A 21,069-nucleotide genomic window follows, 5' to 3' on the forward strand; every position below is an offset into this window, starting at 1 on the left:
GGAGGTGGTGTTTGCACATCTCCAGAAATAAATTTCTAGCTGATATCTCAAACGGGCTTTAAATGCGTGTCCTGCTAAAGTAAAGTCTCAAAACCAAATGATTTACTGTCTAACAATAAAGTTGAAATGATGTGGTAATAGTTGTACTCCCAAAGCGTTTCCCAAAACATACGAAGTATTGTTCGAGTAAATGCACTTTAAAAATGTGTTTTGACATATCGAATGGGCCATTTCATGGCTGTGTAACTGTAATCGTCCAAAAGGACTCCGTAGGCTAAAAGGAAGAACGAGAAAAATCCCATGAACCCGTTACTTTTCCTAAACAACCCTTCCCGAGTCTGTTTCGTATTAAAAATGACCTCTCTCTTTCCTTGTTCAGGCGGATGTTTCCCGCAATGAGGGTGAAGATCTCAGGTTTAGACCCACATCAGCAGTATTATATTGCTATGGATATCGTGCCAGTGGATAACAAAAGATACAGGTATGGTGACTTTAAGGTAAAAAACATACGATGCAAGCCATAGGGAGCTTGGCTCTTGGAAGAATATATTAACACTATATAAATTAGGAGAAGGTCGTGTTTAACTCTCCTTCAGATTCCTATTTTCATCTCAAAAAAAATAGCTTGTGCCAAGCATGCAAAACCAACTAAAATTTCTGTTGAAGCTCTTTATACATTTCACTTATGGTGTGTGGGGGGCAGAAGCTCAGGTTTTCGCTTTCAGAGAGCGCAGTTCTGCTGCGGTCAGGAAATGTTATTCCTCATCATGTTTGTGGGGTTTATTTCCTGTTAACAAAAAAATATGAAGATACAAATTTTTCTAGTGCTAAATGGCATTAACGTTAATTACTAGCGTTGATGTCTGATTTGATGGCATGTATGCTTCTTTGGTGATAGTTCAAAATGCTTATTTAATTTAATTTGAAAGCTGTTTATCACTCAGATATTTGGTTGCTTAGATTCACAAAGTTTCAAATTACTCTTTTAAAAAAAAAATAATGGCGTTATTGTCTGAAGAATAATGTGAGGAACAAAAGCAGTTATTCTTTGAACATTGAGAGTAAGAATTATGTGCTGAAACTCTCCCCATTGCGAGGGCAGTCGTATTTCGAGGGAGCTAGTTAGACTCTGCTGAAACCACTGATCCTGTAGCAATGCTTGCAGGATCGGGCCCGCAGCAGTTCCTGTGAGTTGTAGAGGTTTTGCAGGTCCCACTTTACAGATGCGATCCCCTGCTCCATAGTAGCCAGGAGGAACCTGGCCAAGTAGTTCAGTGGAGGCAGGATCAGGTCCTTCCCAATTGCTAGTTTGATTGTTTCAACCCTGTACTTAGTATAATGTAAGGAAAACCACTGCAGATTTAATTGTGGAACTAGGAATATTTCAGACTGAGACTAAAAGGTTGGTTCTGCAGGAATGCTGCCTTGTTTCCTAAGCAAACACTGCCCTGTGTTTTTTGTGTGTGCTTACCTCAGTGACTGCAATTTTGTCCTTTTCTCTTGTGGTGTATAAGACGTTGCTTTGGACCATTTTAGATTTTGTGTTTTTCAACAAGGTGCAGATACCAGTGCTGGGGATGTCCAGAACATACAGTTAGGGGAGGCTTTTCTGACTCTACCATAAAAGAAAAATGCTTTTTTTCCTTTGGACCAATGCAGTGCAGCTCAAATGAAAGCCTTTTTCTTGCTTTGTGCTGCATGTGTGCATTTACTTTGCAGTCTAACCATATAATTCCTAGAAGGTCTGAGCAGTTCCTTAATTCATAGAAAAAGTGAGGTAATGATTCCAAATTGAATAAAAATATTAATACAAAAAATTAAAACCAGTTATTTTGAATATGAGTTGTTTAAACCTCATTCATTTAAAATAAATACAGTCATAGTGAGCTGCACTGTCACACCCAGGGTGATACGCGGTGCCCAGATAACTACAGTAACTTAACAAAAGTTGTATGGAGGGCAGTATTTTCTTAGTTGGCAAACTTAAATCTCTGTAATCATGTATTACTACCATGCCTTTAACCACCCCACTAAATAATAATGTTTTACATGTTTTACTTGATGCCACTTTTAATTCTTTGCTGTGATATCTATGATTTTTTTTTTTTTTATTATTGACTGTTATTTTAACTTTGGTTGTTCATGTGGCTTTACAGACTGTCTTGCAGATCTTTGAATTTGAAAGATACAGCAACAGTCACATGGAGCCTAGTCTTTAGCTGTTATAGCAGATAGGAAAACTACATGGAAATGAAGAAAATTACATCTAGGTCTATTTTCTAACATTATTGGACCTTGTTGTAAATATTTGGAAGCTTAAGCTGTTCCTCAAAATATTTTTTGTGCATTTAGGACTTTATTTACTTTTGTAAGGAAAGCATGCATTTAGTATAAACTAACAAATATAAAATAAATGAAAAAATGTTACGACTGTTGACTGTGTGATCAGGAGTTGAGAATTTGTCTCTAGGAGAGAATTTCGCCACCATTCTAGAGCTTAGTTTTACAGCTTGATACAAGTTATACAGAGCGATGCATGTATTGGATCATTTTGTTTTCAATTCCAACTATGTTGTCTTTTTTTATTAAGGAACTGAATTGTGCAAACATATGATTCGATAAAGTATTTCTTGGTCTTATTAAAAAATATAGCTGAATTACTGGAATTTTACTGTACTTGAAAACCATACCTTGAAATTTTCAGTTACTGCTTTTAAATTGCCCTGTGAAGTGTCTGTCTGCCTTCAAAATAAGTTTTCTGCCAGAGCAGGTACTATTTTTATTAGAAAATTACTTTGTCAGCTTTAGCCTATCACATGACATATGGGCTGTGTTTTTTGATTTTTTTAAGCCTTTCTGCAGTACTATTCAAGACAATTAATATGGTCTTGCAGAAATAGCAAGAGTATAGTTTGACATACTTGCATTATTTTTCCCAATCATAATGTTCTTTCCCTTCAGTAGCTTTATTTATAGACTCTTATATTAGACTCAATATGTTAAATCTTCCAAATATGGAATTACTACTTGATTTGATAAATGAAGGACCAGATTCTCCCCTGTTTGCTGATGCCCGTTCAGAGCAGAGCTTTAGCAATCAATGAACTGACACCAGCTTAAAGCTCAGTGTGGAGCCCAGTGTTGACTGTTACTGATTTTAGGAAGACTAAGGTCAGATCAGAGCGTGGTTTTTCAGCTTACTTTGCAGATACCAGAGCCATGTTTTGAAACTAAAAAAAAACTCCTTTTATTTATTGACCTTTCATGTTTTATTAACTGATGGGTTCTTGCTGTACGTATGGGCCCTGATTTATTAATACTGAATGGGTCTGATAAATTATTTAGAGTTTTGTGGTTATAGGTGTTTGTTTTCTTTTTATAGGTATGTTTATCATAGCTCCAAGTGGATGGTGGCTGGTAATGCTGACTCCCCGGTACCACCTCGTGTTTACATTCACCCCGATTCACCCGCCTCTGGGGAGACGTGGATGAGACAAGTGATCAGCTTTGACAAACTGAAGCTTACCAATAACGAGCTGGATGATCAAGGGCATGTGAGTACTTGCTCTTCTGCAGTATTATATGTAGGCACATTGCTCAGCCCTGAAATTCTCTGACGTACATCTTCAGGGTGCCAGAAATAGGTTTGACTTTTCAAAGCTCTTTTGGAACTTTCCCATCCAGATCTAAAATCTGCTTACTTTCTGCTCCGGTAATTAACTGCTTATTAGAGCCTGCTGTTTTACTCCTCCCTCAAAAACAGAACTCCTTCTGCAAAGTAAGACTTTACAAGGCTAAATTGCCTAATACGAAGGGGCAGAATTGCTCTTATGTTTTCCCACCGAGTGTGTTACTCGCAACTTGTGCTCCGATCAAAAAGGATGCTTAAATTCACAAGCGGCTGGAAGAAACATTAATAGTGGGTAATAACTTGATGTGAATAAAAATACACTTAACTATTTTCTTAACCTAAACATTTGTGTGAAATCCCATGAGGTGTTAATAATTGCACTCAAAACCGAACAACATGGGAGCTGGGTTTGCTCTGATAATGATTTATTACATACCTTATGAAGTAAGACCCTTTCACAGCTGAGGCTCATTACTTACGAAAAGACTGGCGAAGACGTATGCAGTATGAGTGTTCTGTTTGCAAGTTCTAAATTGTTTAGTTATGACATTATCTAATGTGACAAAATGTGTTATGTTAATATTTCCTTTTCTCTTCAAAACTGTTGAAACATGACAGATGTAAGCCAGTATCTTTCCAGCAATCCCTAAAATAGTTTTACTTGACACCTTAGGAAATAATTTAAAAATGAGAATTGTTTTTAGTCAGAGTGAGGTCTTTAATTTTGCGAATAAATGGCAAATGTTGGCTTCCTTTCAGAAGGAGCATCGAATTCCAAGCGGTAGAATTTTAAGATGTTGGAGGCAGGTTTTGAGACAGGATGTGGATTCCATTGTCCTTAGCGTAGCCCGCTTTATTTCTTGAGCAGGATACTTGCTCCTTCACAGAAGGGAGTGAAAGAAAACTTACCTGGTGCCGAGTACAAACACACCACATGCATCTTTCAGTGTAGTTTTACCTCTGTGACATTAAGCCAGGTATTTTGTCAGTACGTTGCCCAAGTTTAAGTATGGGATTTTTTCCCCCGCGTTTGCAAAGGAGATTAATGTGAGACTGTGGTCATGTTGTGCAGTGGCTACAGCTTCTCTGTTACAGAGGCAGGAATACAGGAGGCTGGCTGGGCTGAGCTGGTGAATGTGATAACAAGGATAAAAAGCCTCCCTTTTGTATGATACTGTTCATAATTTTATTGTGCTCTTTCTCAGAAAGGATGCGGGGGTAGTCACATCTCTTAAGTTAGCAGTGCTTTTCTTCAGGCTTGTAAGAAAGATGTTTTACATTGCTTCTCTCCAGAGTTATAGTTACAGAGATTCGTTTGGCAGTGTCTGTCTGAGTTAAGGTTAGCACATGTAGTTCCATTAGTTTCCTCAGTGGTCGTGTGTTTGCAACTCTTCTCGAGTGGGAGTTGCTTTGTCTGAGTCCTGAGTCTATTGTAAGGGCTTTAAAAAGTGAAGCAGATGCGAATGGGTAAAATGTCGCTTTTCCAACGGAGGACAGGCCGGCTGGTTTTTGTGCTCACCCATTTCAGAGAGGCGATATGTGGGCACTGTGGTCCACCCGTGTGCACTTGCAGTCACAGACTGCCCTGTGATAAAATCTCAGCGATGTAGAGAACTGTATTACTGTATTTTTTCCATCCCAGATCTTAGCTTTGTTTTTATTCTGAACTGAAACCTGTGTAGCGTACACAACACACCATTATTCACAATGTGGGGCGATATAAATTTTCTGGTCTTTAGTGAAGTGTTTCGATTTGGAAACTAGTGAAGCAAAGCCCTAGTACAGTGATTTGAGACACATTGAACTGATTCAGAGCTACGGCAGTGCCCCTCCTCCCCAAAATGGAAATTTAAGTATTAAAATAAAAGGACAAAAGAAGGATGACTGTAAAATAATTTCATATTTCTCAAATCTGGGAAATTGCAAACATGTCATTCATAATTACCAGAAAAGGCAAAAGCAGAAAGCAGAAAAGTGTCTCTTCCAATGGGTACATTTTTTCTTTTAAAGCTATGGTAGTGTGGAATGCTGCATTGAAAAAGCTATGTAGCCTCTGAATGCCTCCAGCAATAATGGAAAACGAATAATCATATTTTGTGATGAATATAAAAAACAATTGTTTCTCATAAGCAGGAAGGAACTATTTTTCTCAAGAGGGTATCAGGGGAGGGATGGGGGATCAGAAGAGCTAGGGTTCAAGACTGTACTGTTGCCTGAATATTTGTTTTTGCATCAAGTGTTCTTCCTCTCACACTGTATGGAAGATAGGGTATATTTTAGATAATTAGAAAGTTGGTTTTTTTCCCCTCCTGCTTAGGCAGAATGGCTCAGAGAAACCTCGGTGGGGTCTCTGCTCTCTGCCATCATTCCTCCAGTAGTTCAGGTAGTGTTGGGCTTTAGCTGTTGTACTTTTGGTGTGCTTTCCATGCTGTCTGGTTCTGGGGCTTTAATCCTTGTCGAAATTGTTCCTTTATTCTTCCCTTGCTTCTCAGAGGTGTCAGCTTTTGCAGAGTTTTTGTGTTAAAATCCTGGAGCTACGTTTTGATCTTGCAGGTGTTGAGGTAGGGAGCTCGCAGGAGATCAACCCAGAGCCCTTTTACCTATTCTAGATATTAACTCTCAGAATCAGTGAGAGAGGTGACCTGTGGCTGTGGGACTGGGGTCAGCGTTTGCAAACAGACGCTAAGGTAGTATTTCTGTGCAGCATTTGTATTGTGGTAGTAGCTCATGGCAGCCAGCTCCCCTTGCACTGCGTTGGCCTGGGATTAGCTCCTTGTGAAAAGAGATCAGCCATCTCTAAGACAACTTGCTTTGCTGCTCAAATGCTTTCTGGGCTCCTTGCTGCCTGCTGCTATTTTCATCAGTACTTTGAGTGGGAGTTTGTGACAACGTAATTTTATAGTGCTGTTCTATGGAGAGATTTTGAAGTACATCTGCACGTAGGACACTCTCCGATACACGGGTTCCCACTTGGAGGCTGAGGAGATCCAACAAAATTTTTAAGGATATGTTTTCCTTGTGTGTTTTTGATCTCAAAAGGGAGTCCCTACTTTGGAAAGATTGCGTGCTTGTAGGGGTATCGTTAAGACGCGTACTGTGGCATTTGTCTCTTTCACCTCAGTTGTGATGGTGAGGAAACCGAGAAGTGCGTGATCTGGGCGCTCTTTGTTAATGCCTCTCATCCCTCTCTCGTCTGTGGGGTAAGTGCTGCATTGTAAAAGCAGTCTCACCCTCCGGCTGGTTACAGCTGGCTGATTTTTCTGTTTTCATGCAGTTTTTAATCTGAATTTCAGTAGAGGGGAAAAGTCAATATTTTTGATGCTGTTTTCTATGCTTTTCAACTGAGTGTTTTTTGATGCAGAGGAACATCTTTTAACTTTTAGTGAAAATGAGGCTGTTAGCCTGTTAATTGTTCCTTGGTGGTTGGGGTTTTTTTTTTCCCCCATTTGAAAGTAGGGTGAGGCTGGAAGCAGAAGCGGACTGTTACTCTGCCCAGACTTGGCTCCAAGTAGTGAGCTCTGCTTACAGTCAATGGGTAGTTATATGTTCTTGTCACAATGAAAAGCTGGGAAACATCAGCATTTGCACTTGCAGTTTTTGTCTTTGTGAAGAGGGAATCCATGCTCCTCGGCCCCACACACTTCACTTCCCTGACTGCAGAAAGCCTGGGCTTTGCAGGGAGGATAAAGGAGGGTTTTTGGTAAAAACAGCATCGAGGTGAGGACCATGCCGTTGGTGGGGATGTGGATGGGTAATCTCTGCACTGCTGAGCTGCTGGAGGATTGGCATCTCCCTCTAAAAGGGAATCAATCCGGCTTCCACTTGTGCTGGCTGTGATGTTTGTGCCACGGCAGTACCCAAGCTCAGGGTCAACGCTGAGGCCTCATCACAGCCATGTCTCTCAAAAACCATATTGTGAAGATAATCCCAAAGGAATCCCGGTTTTATGTGCCTGTAGGTGCCTTGGCTGCCTTTGCTCTGCCAGGCTGTTGCCTTGCCCTGCTGCCTACCTGCGAGCTCCTTGCTGCTGTGTTTTCCATGCGATAATGATGTCTTGACAGCTGCACTGGTCAGAGTGTAACTTTACATTTGTCGGGAGAGGTTTGTTCCTGTACAGAGGGTTTTGGTCCTGTCCTGCGAGGGATTTGTAGAGAGAGGCAGGCTCTTCAGCTGGGAGTTGAAAGTAATGCCGGGTCATGTTTGGCATTTGGTGAGGTTTGTTCTGGTCGGGGTTTTTTATTGTTGGCTTTTAGGGATACAAAGGGAAAGTTGCTGCTTTTGCAGATAAACTGTTAGATCCTGTTTGTGCTGTTAAATGTGCAAACAATGCAAAATGAAAAGCCAGAATCGCGTTTTCCCTACTTTTTTTCTTCACAGTAGCTTTAGGTGATGCTTAGAATAATGGAGTGAAATGGTTTTCGGAGTGGGTCTTGCATCTCCCTCTCCTTTTATGTCCTGTCCTCATAGCGTCGCTCTTTAATTCACCAGGGATCTGCAGTTATGTGTTATTTGGACTTGGGAATGTTAGGTTTTTTGGTTGGACTGGATGGTCTTAAAGGTCTTTTCCAACCAAAACGATTCTGCGATTCTATTTAGAATTCAGAGTCCTGATCATCAACAAAGATCCCATGGTACAATGCACAGTACAAAACCAAGGAAAAAAAATCCTGCTATGGATTTACTGATTGTCTAACAGTGTGTCAGCACAGGAAATTTCAGTATAGCATAGTATAGCAATTTCAGGTTGCTCTGAAGAGATGACAAGGATCACTTTAGCTGTAATAGCCACCTAGGTAAGGAGTGGGAGGTGGTCATCTCCATGCTGCTGTGACTTCGTGACTTGTTCTGATACACGAGCAGAGCTGTTGGTAGCTGCCTGGGTTATCATTGTGTACAGTCACCTCTGCCGTGTAGGCAAGCAGTAGTTTGCACCGCAGAGCTGATGGGGCGAAGTAATCTGGTGGGAACAGAACGTGGCAGCACGCTCAGCGGCACTCAGGCAAATGGCGAGGCACAGAATAGCGATGGCTTTGAACAGTGGAACAGGGGTTTCCTTAATAATTTTTTTCTGTTGCATGAGTGTCTCTCCTGGTACCACTGGGTGTTCACAGGAAAAAGGGGTCAGGAAAGTGCTGTCCTCTCTGCATCTTCATTTTGTAGATCTTTGCCAGTGGAGAACTGAAAGGAGTGTTGTAAAAGAGAATACAAGTTTGCATGATAAAAATCTTGCTCTGTGCAAGATTTCAGAAACTGAGAAAACGCTTCATATGAGAACATTCGTAGGGTGCTCCCTGAGCAAATTAATTGGAGCCTGTGATGTCATTGTCAAAACCTTACTTACAGGCTAATAAAACCCTTGATTATCCAAAAACTTGGCTTATCCAAAGCACAGGGTAATGTCATCTGGCCAGGACCAAGTGTATTAAACTAGCCAAACTCTAGTTTATCCAAATGAATGTAATGTCCTCTGTCGTTTGGATGAATGAACTTCCACAGTGTCTGGCACAGGGGCTCTGTCGAGTGCCCGAGCACATGCACATTCTGAGCCTACTCGAGGAGCAGGAAATTAAAAAGCTTCCACTGAATGCTGGTTAGTGGTTCCACAGGCCATAGGACTATTTATTTATCAAGTTACTAATTTCTTAGGCCTTCCAACAATAATAGTTGAGCTTCCAATTATTTTTTTCCTTGAAATCTTCTATTTTAGTAGTGGTTAGCTGAAGTGGAGTAAAACAGAGGAAAAATTCTGTACTTTACGTCTCCAAAATTTGAGAGCAATACCAAGAGGTATTTTTGTGTTTAATTTTATGCGCTGTGTTCATATATTTCTTGTTAATAATTTATTTTTAATTGAGTTTTTGTATGCTGGGAGAGGTTTGTGTATTGATATTCATTGTCTGTATTATAAATCTAGGTTATTAACGCTTTAGAGTTTTGGCTTTTGCTATTGTTTTATTCTTAAGTTTCTCCTTCTTCAGGGTATGAGAGTCTCAGCTTGTGTTCAAAGCAAGATATATTTCCAGCCTTTGGGATATCAGGGAAAAAATTGTTCCAAGCATATCCCAAAGGTTCCAAAAACAAAAGGCAAATGCTGCTGCTCTTAATCCTGTTAGATCAAATTCAGGCTCCAGTGGAAAAAAGTGACAAAACTTTCCTAACTCCAGTGGGACCAGGACTTCACTCCTGATTTGTTTGTTTTTTTTGAGGCGGGGAGGGAGGGCGTTGAGCCAGTCTCAGTTGACCCAGTCTCTGAATTTGGAGCTCTTGAGTTGTAATTTTTAAATGCTTAGCGTTGGCAATAACATAAATGCACGGGGATTAGACTACTGTAATAAGAACCTTCAGAGGTTAAAGAAAACATTTGATTTCCAGTAAGTGGCATGGTAAACACATACCATAATCTGTTCCAAAAAGCTATTAGTCCTGAAACAGCAGGGTGTCCTTTCTAATAAATGTTATCTTTTGCCTTTCATGACTGTGTAGATTATCCTTCACTCTATGCATAAATACCAGCCTCGTGTCCACGTCATCCGAAAAGACTGCGGAGATGATCTGTCACCTGTCAAGCCTATCCCTTCAGGAGAAGGAGTGAAAGCCTTCTCCTTTCCTGAGACAGTTTTCACTACTGTCACAGCGTACCAAAATCAGCAGGTAATTTTGGCTTTCTGCTTAGCACTTTGCAGGCTTTTCAGAGTAGACCAGGGAAATAAGAGACAGGAGAAAAGCAGATACTTTTATTATACTGCTTACTAAGAAGCATTTTCTAAACCTTTTTTGTATCACAAGTAGATTTCACTAGAAGTATTGCAGCAGCGTCTGGAGGCTGTAGCTGAAGCTTTAGGCCGTGTGGGCTAGATGCTGCGTGTAAAAAGTCATTCTTACTATGGAGATCACACAGTCTAATTAGCATAGTTAATGGTGTCTTAATTATAAATACAGCATTGAAGCGCAAGGCAAAGATCAATCTAGTTTTTAAAGGTGTTTTTGTACCTTTAAGTGTAGGTACGTGTCTGGATATAATTTTGAAAGCACTTTTGTTTTTGACTCCAGTGATTTTAAAACTCCCAGGACCTCAACAGAGAAGCTGGGGTCTGAAAAAAGTCACAGTAGTTTTTGTGATTTGCATTCAGCCCGTATTATTAACTGCAGTTTTTCTGGGTCCACACAGATTCAAAGTCAAAAGTAAACCACAGATTGCATGACTGCAGTGTTTGGCTCTTATTACTGCTTGTTTAAGTATTAGCGTACATAGTGACACCATAGTTAGTGTTGTGACAGTTTATTAATTCCATGTAAGCTATTGCAGCTCTATTTTGGGAAATTATGTATGCCTTGCTGTCTTTACAAAGAGAAGAGCAGGAGAGCCATGTAAATACTGAAATACAATTATTTGGTGCCTATCCCATTTGTTTAAATGAATTACAAGTATTTCAAGGGAGGGGGTTGCTGTTTTTTTTTTAATGGAGGATAATGGCCTAGAGATAATCTCTCTTTTCACATTTCCTTCTTGACCTGTACAGAAATAAAATTTAATTTAAATTTTATTGCAGTAAGGCAGTGTGCTCTCTTAGGTGAAGGATGACATTTGCCAGAAGATTTTTCTCAAGAATTCCAACCTGCCATTTGGTAGCATTAAATACCTATTAGCTTCTCTGGGGATTTGCAAACATAATGATCAGAGGGCTGACCCCCATTCTGCTGTGTTTCAGGACAACCATCTTAAACCATTCAAATGCGAAGATGTTTCTGCTCCACTGTCGGCTTAATTCTGTCAGGAGAGTAATTTTGTGTGTTACTTCGCATTTGAATTTGCAGATAATAATTTCTTTAATCATATTCACAGATAACTCGTCTGAAGATTGATAGGAATCCATTCGCCAAGGGGTTTAGAGATTCGGGACGTAACAGGTGGGTGTTGGGGAAGGAGGTGGCCTTGCTGCTGCTGACAGAATCGTTCTATGGAGGCTAGTCGTAGGGAATACCTGTATCTACAGACAAATTAGTCTGAGGGCTCAGACTCCTTGAGAAAGCATCTTAGGTTTCCCAGTAATGTTCTCAGTGGTGGGCTCCTGTTCCTTCTGCTCTGACCATCTAGGTCAAGAATGGGTTGGCACTCGGCTGGACTCATGCACTCAGATTTCCTTTTGGCGGAAGCAGCGGCATACCGTGAAGGCTGCAAATGGAATTAGTGCGTACTCAGGTCTGTGATTTCAGGCTGCTCCTGAAATCTCCTCTTTCTCTTGTCTGGGGACACAAATTGTAGATACCAGTGTCAAACTATATGCCCAGGTTCTCTTGCCTGTAAGTGGCATTTAGTATGGATAAATGGCTTATTGTTTTCTGTTAAAGGAGGAGAAACTAAGTCACCTCGTGTAGTAACTTTATGTTTAGTACCCTTGCTTAGGAGATGGGAGACCTGTGTTCGAGTGTCTCTTTAGCCTGAGGATTTTTAAATCCACTTCCTAGGTGAATGCCTTTCCCACTGGGCTATAGATGACCTTGAAATGAGCCTGGTTTCCACCTCCTCTGTTGCGGTTGGACTGATTAATTGCTTGTTCTCTCTTGATCCATGAATCTTTCAAAATAGCAATGGGGAATCCGAGTAGTGCAAAGTGGAGACTTGGGTCTAGTCCCTGCTGCCAGTACTGATGAGGTATTTTATCCAAAGACGGTTTCATGCAAAATACTTAAGCCTGTTATGAATTGTATGTTAAACCATTTCAGCTAAAAAAAGCAGCATTTAATTATGGTGCATTTTATACATCAGTTCCAGGGACCACATTGCATTTGGTGTCTACAGCTGCTATATTTATGACCTAGCCTTGCAGAGAAGGGAGCAGACTGTGCTGGTAGGAACGCTCAGAGAATATCTTTTGGTAGCTGTTTTACTGAGCTGCTTTTTCAGCAGAGGCCACAACATTAATGCCAGTTTTGTGCTTCCACCTGAGTTACATAAATGCTGAGACTGGACAGCAAATGAGAGTAGTTTTTAGAAGATGAACAGTTATAGAAGGGGTGGGATCATTATAAAGATTTATGGGAAACCACTGTAAGTATCTTTTCAGTTCGCACTCTGTGTTTGTAGATGTCTAATATTTTTGTCTTCTAGCAAGAAAAAAATTGTCCATGCTCTGTCCTGGGGCCTGGAAGGGATGTCCCAGGCACTGGCATAAAATTTTGTCCTCCTTTGTAGCCTTCTAGTTTGAAATTAAGTGAACAGCAATTTCCAGATAAGTGCAGTGAGTGAAGAAGCGAAACATGCTGTGTGTACTTGGGGAAGAAAAGAGCTGCCATGTGTGCCCTGTTTGACAGCTCTCTGTAGGCAGTGTCTCTGCTATGCATGCTTTTTCAGGGCTATAAAATACGTACTAAGGAGCCTCCTAAAGAAGTGAGAAACTCTGACTTCTCTGAAATTTCTGAGTTTAAGTGGAGTGAGAATTTCTTCCATAAAGTTCTATGAAACAAGAGAAAATGCCCTTGAAAATAGTAAGGAAACATTCAGAAACCAGTTTTGAACTGGGTTTAACGTGGTGGAACAGTCCTGGTATTACCTGAGGAAGATGTAGGTGCAGTAAGAGTACTGCATCTGCAACCATGCAAATCCAGTTGTAGGACTGGGGATATCCAGAGAAGTTGCTTTTCTATTTGGCTGCTAGGAATAAGTTTGGTTCAGGCATTATTTAAAAAAAAAAAAAAAAAAAGGCAGGATATTGTAATTGAAAGACAGTTACAGTTTATGGAAACAGGTTAGGAGTCTTGTCCTGTAGGAAGGGCCGGGCCAGCCTCTGTATGAGTGTTTTGGAACTGGCTTTAGATGAGGTCTCAATGCTTTTACTGTAACAAACACACTTGTTACAGAAGTGACTCGGCAAACTCTTGTCCTTTGCAAATTGACGTTGGTTTACTGAAGTCAGTATTGCTGTTTTCTTTGGTAGGCTCTGTGGCACTGAATAAGTGTGTCTGGGAATGCAGCTCAGATTTTTAATTGTCAAGGAAAATTTCCTTTTTTAATTTAAATTACTGGTCTACTCAGTTGATAATTATTTTACTCTGTTGCTGAACATTGAAATTAAATGTTAATATTTGGTTATCTTCATTGTTCTAGCTGGTATACTTATTGCCTAGGCATAGGCAATATCTTGAACTATTATATCCATCTTTTCAATGTTGCTGTAATTCTTGCATCTATCTTACTCAGCACTGCTGCATGCAATAGTTCCATTTAATTAAAAATGCTCCCTTTCAGGTCATTCCCGTTCAGTCCCACAGGCTATTTTACAGAAATCAGTAGCTTCACCTTTTAAAAGCATTCCCTGTGCATTTGCAAAGTGCAACAGAATTTATGTGCTGAGAATAGTTTCATTCTTCAGTTAGGCCTGAAGTTTGACCCTATAAAAACTTTTACTCAGGAAAGGACCAGAATTTCTCCCTTTAAATACTTCAGGAAAAACATAGCTGTTTTGTTAAATAAACTCGGCCATTTGATAGCGTAAATTGGGATGGTGATAAAATGTGGAAATTGTTCAAAGGCATCTTGTATAAATTATCACCCTGGCTACACTCCTCCAGGAGGTGGCTTTTATCTCCCCTTTAACTAGAAATGAAAATTCACCATTGCTGCAGAAAATGAAGGCTATCTTTTTAGTCCAGGTTTAGGTAATAAATACTTTATAACTGTTTCCTGAAATACATTTGTGATCCTGCTGGAAATGCAGTGGGCAAGGAACAGTGTCAGAAGAACACGTTGGTAGCTTCAAATTGGGCTCTTTGCATAATTTGAGTTTACAGAGTGCTGCTGCTCAAAGGCAAGCACTTGTATTTGGTGTGTGCCTGATGCTGACACTTAACAGGCCTTTGGGGCCCAGGAGCCAAAAATAACAGCAAAATGATACCTCTGAGGTGCATTATTCATAAAATTCTGTCAGAAAACAAAGGAACCTTTGCCTCAGGAAACGGAGATTCTTCTAAATACTGTCTGCCACAATTGTCTACCTGGTTATTGCTGTTTTCTCATGACTATTGAAATGTGTCACGGTTGCCTTTAGAAACTGAAAATCTTAATTTTACTCAGCACATAATAAGCAAGACACAACATTGCTTTACACATTTTAGAAGCTAAAGAGCTATGCACCCAGGGCTTGGTCATGTTGTAAGCACGATTTTCCAACTCATTGGTAGTGACTGGGAATCCTGTTGTAATAGAAGTTGTCAGTGGATCACATTTATTCTACACAGAAATAGGAAATCATCCCTCTGTCCCTACTTTTGAGGAAGTGTTATACAAGAAAAACATTTAACATCATTTTAGCCAAGTTGTGTGTGTGTGTCCCTGGGAAAAAAAAACCCAACCAAACAAAAAAACCCCACCAAACACCAAAAACAACCAACCAAACAAAAAACAAAACTGAAAAGCCAAAACTGACAGATTGTGGAAATGGAAAACTCTTTGCATGCTGCCAGCCCAGTGACTGCAGATCACAGCGATCTCGTGGATTAGCACATAAGGCTCTTTTCTAAAAAACAAAATGAATCTCAAAATAATTCTGAAATGTTACTAATTTTTGTGCAGAGAAATGTGACAAAATACAGCTTTCTTTCATGACACTGTGATGTTTTTGTTGTAAATAGAATGGGACTGGAAGCTCTGGTAGAGTCTTATGCCTTCTGGAGACCTTCACTGAGGACACTTACGTTTGAAGATATACCTGGGATACCTAAACAAGGTAACGGTCGTCTTTGAATTCTTTCAAAACAGAAATACATGAAGATAAAGCTTCACCCATCATTCTTTATAAAAATCTAGATGAGTGTGTCAGTTGCAGAGAAAAGGCAACCAACCAACCCCAGTGCAGGCCATCACCTCTCGTCAGAACTCTTCTAAGCTACAAAACTAATGCTGACTTAATCACTGTGGCAGTAAAAATGTAAGGTTGTAAAGATAAAACAGATCACATGTATTTAAGGATGGAATAACCTCTTCCTTAGTGTCCTGCTCCAGCTAGATCCACAAGGCAGAGCTATTTCATAGATCACTTCCATTATACATATCCAGAGTCCAATACAGGAACTACTTTTATGTTTTAAGAGGGGGAAAAAAGGGATGGGAGAAGAAATGTCCTTTAAGTAATAAATCAATAGTGGCAAGCTTAATTGAATTACCTCATTGGAAAGCCTCCTTGATTCTTAAAGACTTAAAAATTATTCAGTAAAAGTCCAAACAAACTTTATCTGCATCCTAGAGCTTGAAAAAATGGACCTCCTCTCCATTTTGTTTTTTTCCTGCTCCCCAATCCATAACCTCTTGGCTCCCAGTTTCTCCATTGTAGAGGTAGTGCTGTGGGGGACGGGGGTATTGAAATGGCCTCTTTGGACGGAGGGGGGAGTCTCTGTACTCTTTTCTGAGTTCCTTTATTTCCAGTGTACCCCAGTGCTTATAGAAAACCTTTCAGTTGTTTCCCAGCTAAATCAGACATACTGCTCTTGATTCTTTGCATTTCCTGCTACCAAATTGACAAATGTCCTTCCTGCCTTCTTGATAAAGTATTTCAAAGTCTTTAAGCTCTTTGGAACAAAAACCTAGAAAATATGGAAATGCACAGAAATTGCTTTTGTCAACTTCTGTTGAGACTGAAAGACGCTATTAGAAATTTGTCCTGGTTGGTAGTGCTGTAGGTGCCCACCTTTGGATAGCGGAGGCATTGACACAGATGGGAAGAAAAATAAGTATGTGTTGCACTAGGATTTCTTGAAAAGCGTCTCATAGTGCTTTGTGCCTGCTGTAGCTTCTCAGTAGAGCAAAAAGAGGCAGGTAGAGTTCACTGATAATATGTTTTTCTTTTTGCTAGCTCACCTATCATGAAAACCTGTTAACTTATTGACAGCATGTATCTCTTTGCAGCATCAAGCTGCTCGATAGTTAACGTGATTCACAAACACGAGAGTCTCCATGTTAAGTGCCTTCTGCCTGGGAGACTGTGAAAGGCCCAAATCAATTTTTCTATGCTCATTTTTTGGGGAGATATAATCTCTAAGAAAAGGAATTGTTTCTTACAGCCGGGGAGCTTTCAGTCATGAGAAAAGACTTTATTTGTAGCAAGCAGTGCATTTTCAGGAGCACCGAGCACTGGTATTTGTTGTGTAAAAAGTTCTGATATCGGTAAATGAACAGTTTGTGAACAGTTTGCTGCAAACCCGAACCTCCACCTACCCGTTCAAGAAATGAAGCAGCCGTGCACAGCACTCAGCCTACGCTTTTCCTGAAGTTGTGCTCAAGTTTTGTTCTCAATTTTTTTTGACTTGAAGTTAGAAGGGTTTTTTTTTTTTTTCTGAAGTTTTGTTCTGAAGTTGTGAACTTTCCTGGAGCTGTTGAACTGTGGAAGCCTCTATCATTTGAGCCAGGGAGCTGGTTCTGTAGCTGGTGCTCTGACAGTCAGTCAGGCATAGGGCGCTTGAAACGCACTCTGGGGTGTAGCGACAGCATAGACGATACAAAATTCATAACTTTGAAGAAGGCTTCCTGTGGTGTGGTACTTGCTTGACTACATCTTAGCTGCCATGCAGCTTGCTTCCCATGTCAAATACATAGTTAACCTTTTGGGAAGGAGCTCTAAGTATCGAGTGGTGGTGGCAAAAGCATAACTTATGTTCTTTAAAAATACGCATGTGCCACACATGCACACGCACCCCTGCACACGTTTGTACTTGTCATTTTTTTCGAATGAATTTGTGCCATCTTTCATGTCAAGGGTTATTATAAAAGACAAAGGTTTTGATCTGTCACCTAGGAAGTGAACCTTTCCCAACATGCTTCTTACGCTGCAATATTCTCTTGCAGGAAATGCAGGTTCCTCTACTTTACTCCAGGGATCTGGCAGTGGAGTGCCATCTACCCACCCTCACCTTTTGCCGGGTTCCCCTTGCTCATCTCCAGCCTTCCACCTCAGTCCCAACACTAGCCAGCTCTGTAGCCTTGCTCCAGCTGACTACACAGCTTGTGCCCGCTCAGGCTTGACCCTGAACAGATACAGCACTTCTTTGGCTGAAACCTACAACAGGCTCACAAACCAAACCAGTGAGACGTTTGCACCCCCGAGGACTCCCTCCTATGTCGGTGTGTCGAGTAGCACAACTGTGAATATGTCCATGAGTGGCAACGATGGGGATGCATTCAGCTGCCCACAGACTGGCTTATCTATGCAGATTTCAGGGATGTCTCCACAGCTTCAGTACATCATGCCATCCCCATCCAGCAATGCCTTTACCACTAATCAAACCCACCAAGGCTCCTACAACACGTTTAGACTGCACAGTCCCTGTGCGCTCTATGGATATAACTTTTCCACATCCCCTAAACTGGCTGCCAGTCCTGAGAAAATCGTTTCTTCCCAAGGAAGTTTCTTGGGGTCCTCGCCAAGTGGAACCATGACGGATCGGCAGATGTTGCCCCCCGTGGAAGGAGTGCACTTACTTAGCAGTGGGGGGCAGCAGAATTTCTTTGACTCTAGGACCCTAGGAAGCTTAACACTCTCGTCTTCTCAAGTGTCTGCACATATGGTTTGATGAAGCCTTTAAGTAAAAGTACAGTATGTTTGGTGTCTGCAATGTATTTCTTTTTGGAATATGAAAGGACAGTCGACGTAGCTTGTAAAGTGTGTGTGTATATATAATGTGAGAGGAAGTTTCACCAAATTTTTGATTTGCTTGTGGCCAGATTATTCTCCTATTTTGAGTTACACAGAGTTTGTTGCAGCGCAGACTGCTGTAGTTTTCTGGTATAATACACTTAGTTGTATAACACATTGGGACATATGCAACAAATTAAGTAAGACTTCCTCCCCTTTCCCCCTCCTCTGTTCTAACCCCTTTAAAGAATGAAATGACACTTGGAGTATTAAACAACACAAACAAGCCCACTTACATTTCCTATAGTACTAGTGAGTTTCTTTAAAACATTCATACAATGATAAGCTGATGCACCAAAGGCCTTTTACAAGTTTCTTCTCTGTTATAAGGGATATGAAGGGTATTTGGACTTTTAAGTGTTAAGTGTCAAGCATCCAGCCTAAAATAGAAGTTTAGCTAATGGATTATTTACAAAGTAAACGGAAAGATTAGTTTGCCTTCTCATGATACGCTGTTTTTAGCTTATCAACGGCACAGCATTCTTACTAGGATTTTTTTTTTTTTCAGCATTACTCTAGATTTATGTTTAGGTATTTGAAGACAAATAATGCATATTCAAATTGTGGTGATAGGAGTAATTTAAATCAGCAGCAGGAGAGGCGTCATTCCGTGGTACAGAATGAACTTTGAGGTGCTTCATTTTAATCAAAGGATGGGCGTGATGCAGTTTTTCCTCCATAAATATTGCCTACAAGACATTTACTGGACAGTAAGATATTCTAATGTATCTTTGTTTTTGTATTCTTACTTTTTTAAAGGAAAATGCAGGTTTGATTTAGGAAAAATAAGCAGGATGAGAAATTCCATTATTTGTTTTACCCTTTTGTGTGTGTTGTGTTTTGGGTTTGTTTTTAAAATTTTTTTAGTAAGGGCAAAAAGTCCTCCATCCTCAGTATCTCATAAATACATCGCCTGTAGCAATTAGGCAGATTGTGTGCCCAGTGTGCCCACAGGTTTTGCTGAAAGCAGAATTTTGTCACAGCTGCCTCCTTGTAACACGGCCACACTGGGACCAGGATTACAGTAGACAAAATTCCTTTAATAGTTTACTTTGAATGCTCCAGTATGACACCTACAGCCTATGTCCCTCTCTCCAGGGAGCCATCCATCTCCCTTTTCCTCCTTTCTGTCATGAGGTTACTGCTGCTCTGTTTCTCAGTCAGTTTTTGCCCTGGAATTGGAGAGATTCCCTTCCTTCCCAGCTCTGTTTTTAACTGGTGCTTGTTAGAACACAAATCACAACCTGCTCCTGATTGTGCTTCTCCGGAGTGACAAGGACACAGGGAGACACTTGTGGCAAAATCTCTGCCCTCATCTGCACCTGTACAGCCCTGGTGTGCATCGGTCTTGCTGTGAAAACTGCCTCTCTGCTGCCCACCTGTCAGAGCTGAACCGTGGAGGCTGTAGACCAGATTGTAATGCTTGAGAGAATAGATGGTCTTCAACAGTACGCTAAGCCTCCTTTAGATTGTGCAGGTGTTGCAAAGTGGGTACAAATATAGTTGAAAATGCTTCCCTTGTTTGCCTTGAAAGAGAATAAGGCCTTTCAGATTTTACATTTTTTCCGTTAGATTTTTCGGTGAAGATGGATTGTTGTGTTTCTCAAGAGTTCCTACATCTTTTCTGGCAAACCATGGTTAGCTGCTCCCACTTCAAGAAAGGCTTTTTGCAGCTAGTATTTCTTCAGTGGGCTGGAGATAGTGCATGCAGAAACAACCCTCTCACTATCTCTTTATTATTTGAGAATAGAAGAGAAACCACAGCAGTCTTTAAGCCCATACCTGGAGAAGGCTTTATTTCTGTTAGTGACATGTTTGCTTATGTTAAAGAACACACTTAGAAAATTCTCATTCAAAGCTGGAAAGACAAGAGGATGATCCTGCAGTTGAGGAGATGTGGGTTTGCTTCTTTGCTGTCACAAATTTCCCAAGTGACCTTGGGCAATTCACTCAGCCTTTCTCTATCAATTTTTTTTTCTTCTGTAAAATGTGATAATACCATTTCTCTGCCTCATGGTAAATGGTGACAGTACATTAAAGATTAAGATAATCTTTACATCTGCTGTACTGTGGACAGTACATTACAGATGAATGGCTGAGTAGCGTTCATATATGAGGATAACAAAGCATTCGTGTACTTCAGGTCTGTCACTTGTATTGGCATTGCAGTGTCCTTTGAAGCAGACCTCCTAGCAAAGACCTGCAATGCTAAAAACATTGTTGAGAAACCTCACACTAAGAATTTGTGAAATGCTTCTAAGATGTGTAGAAGATGGGCATATTTTCAGTTATGTAAATTGTCATAGCTCTATTAGTTTAAATTAACAAGGAACTTCTTGTGTATAGTAATTCCTGCTCTAGCCAAAACTTTGACATGTTGCAGTTGGACAAATATTTAAATGGGAAGAATGATACAATTAATCTGTACTAAGAAAGGTTAAAGATAACTATCTGTGTCATCTTAAGGGCTGTGACTAGAAATGTGGAAGAGCTAAATCATGCATGTTCCTACAAGGTGAAAGAAAAAAGTTGTGCATGGATGTTCATGGAGTTGCTCCTGGCAAGAGTATGTACTTTATCATTTGGAATTTTTTAGAACTGGTCTCTTATTTTTCCTCAAATTATGCTTATCATATAACCACACAATATTGTTTGAAACATTTGTTCCTTAAAATTTGAATCATACTGTAAATACTTACTGGTGTGTCATTGTGAAAAGACTAGCTTTTTATCAATATAGTAAATGCTATATATGCA

The 21,069-nt window shown here is 40.3% G+C and overlaps 1 protein-coding gene across 1 annotated transcript; it reads left to right on the top strand.

Annotated features, from left to right (window-relative positions):
• Nucleotides 1-337: 337 nt before the first annotated feature.
• On the top strand, nucleotides 338-19,483 carry TBX18 (T-box transcription factor 18; the record flags this gene model as incomplete). The annotated part of the gene is made up of 6 exons (XM_010163819.2): nucleotides 338-481; nucleotides 3,383-3,554; nucleotides 10,115-10,282; nucleotides 11,475-11,539; nucleotides 15,260-15,354; nucleotides 17,466-19,483. Coding segments are annotated over 6 exons (1,369 nt in total), but the record flags the coding sequence as incomplete, so codon positions are not given.
• Nucleotides 19,484-21,069: the final 1,586 nt, after the last annotated feature.

This window comes from Antrostomus carolinensis, unplaced genomic scaffold (assembly GCF_000700745.2).
Source record: "Antrostomus carolinensis isolate BGI_N321 unplaced genomic scaffold, ASM70074v2 scaffold8330, whole genome shotgun sequence".
NCBI classification, from domain to species: domain Eukaryota; kingdom Metazoa; phylum Chordata; class Aves; order Caprimulgiformes; family Caprimulgidae; genus Antrostomus; species Antrostomus carolinensis.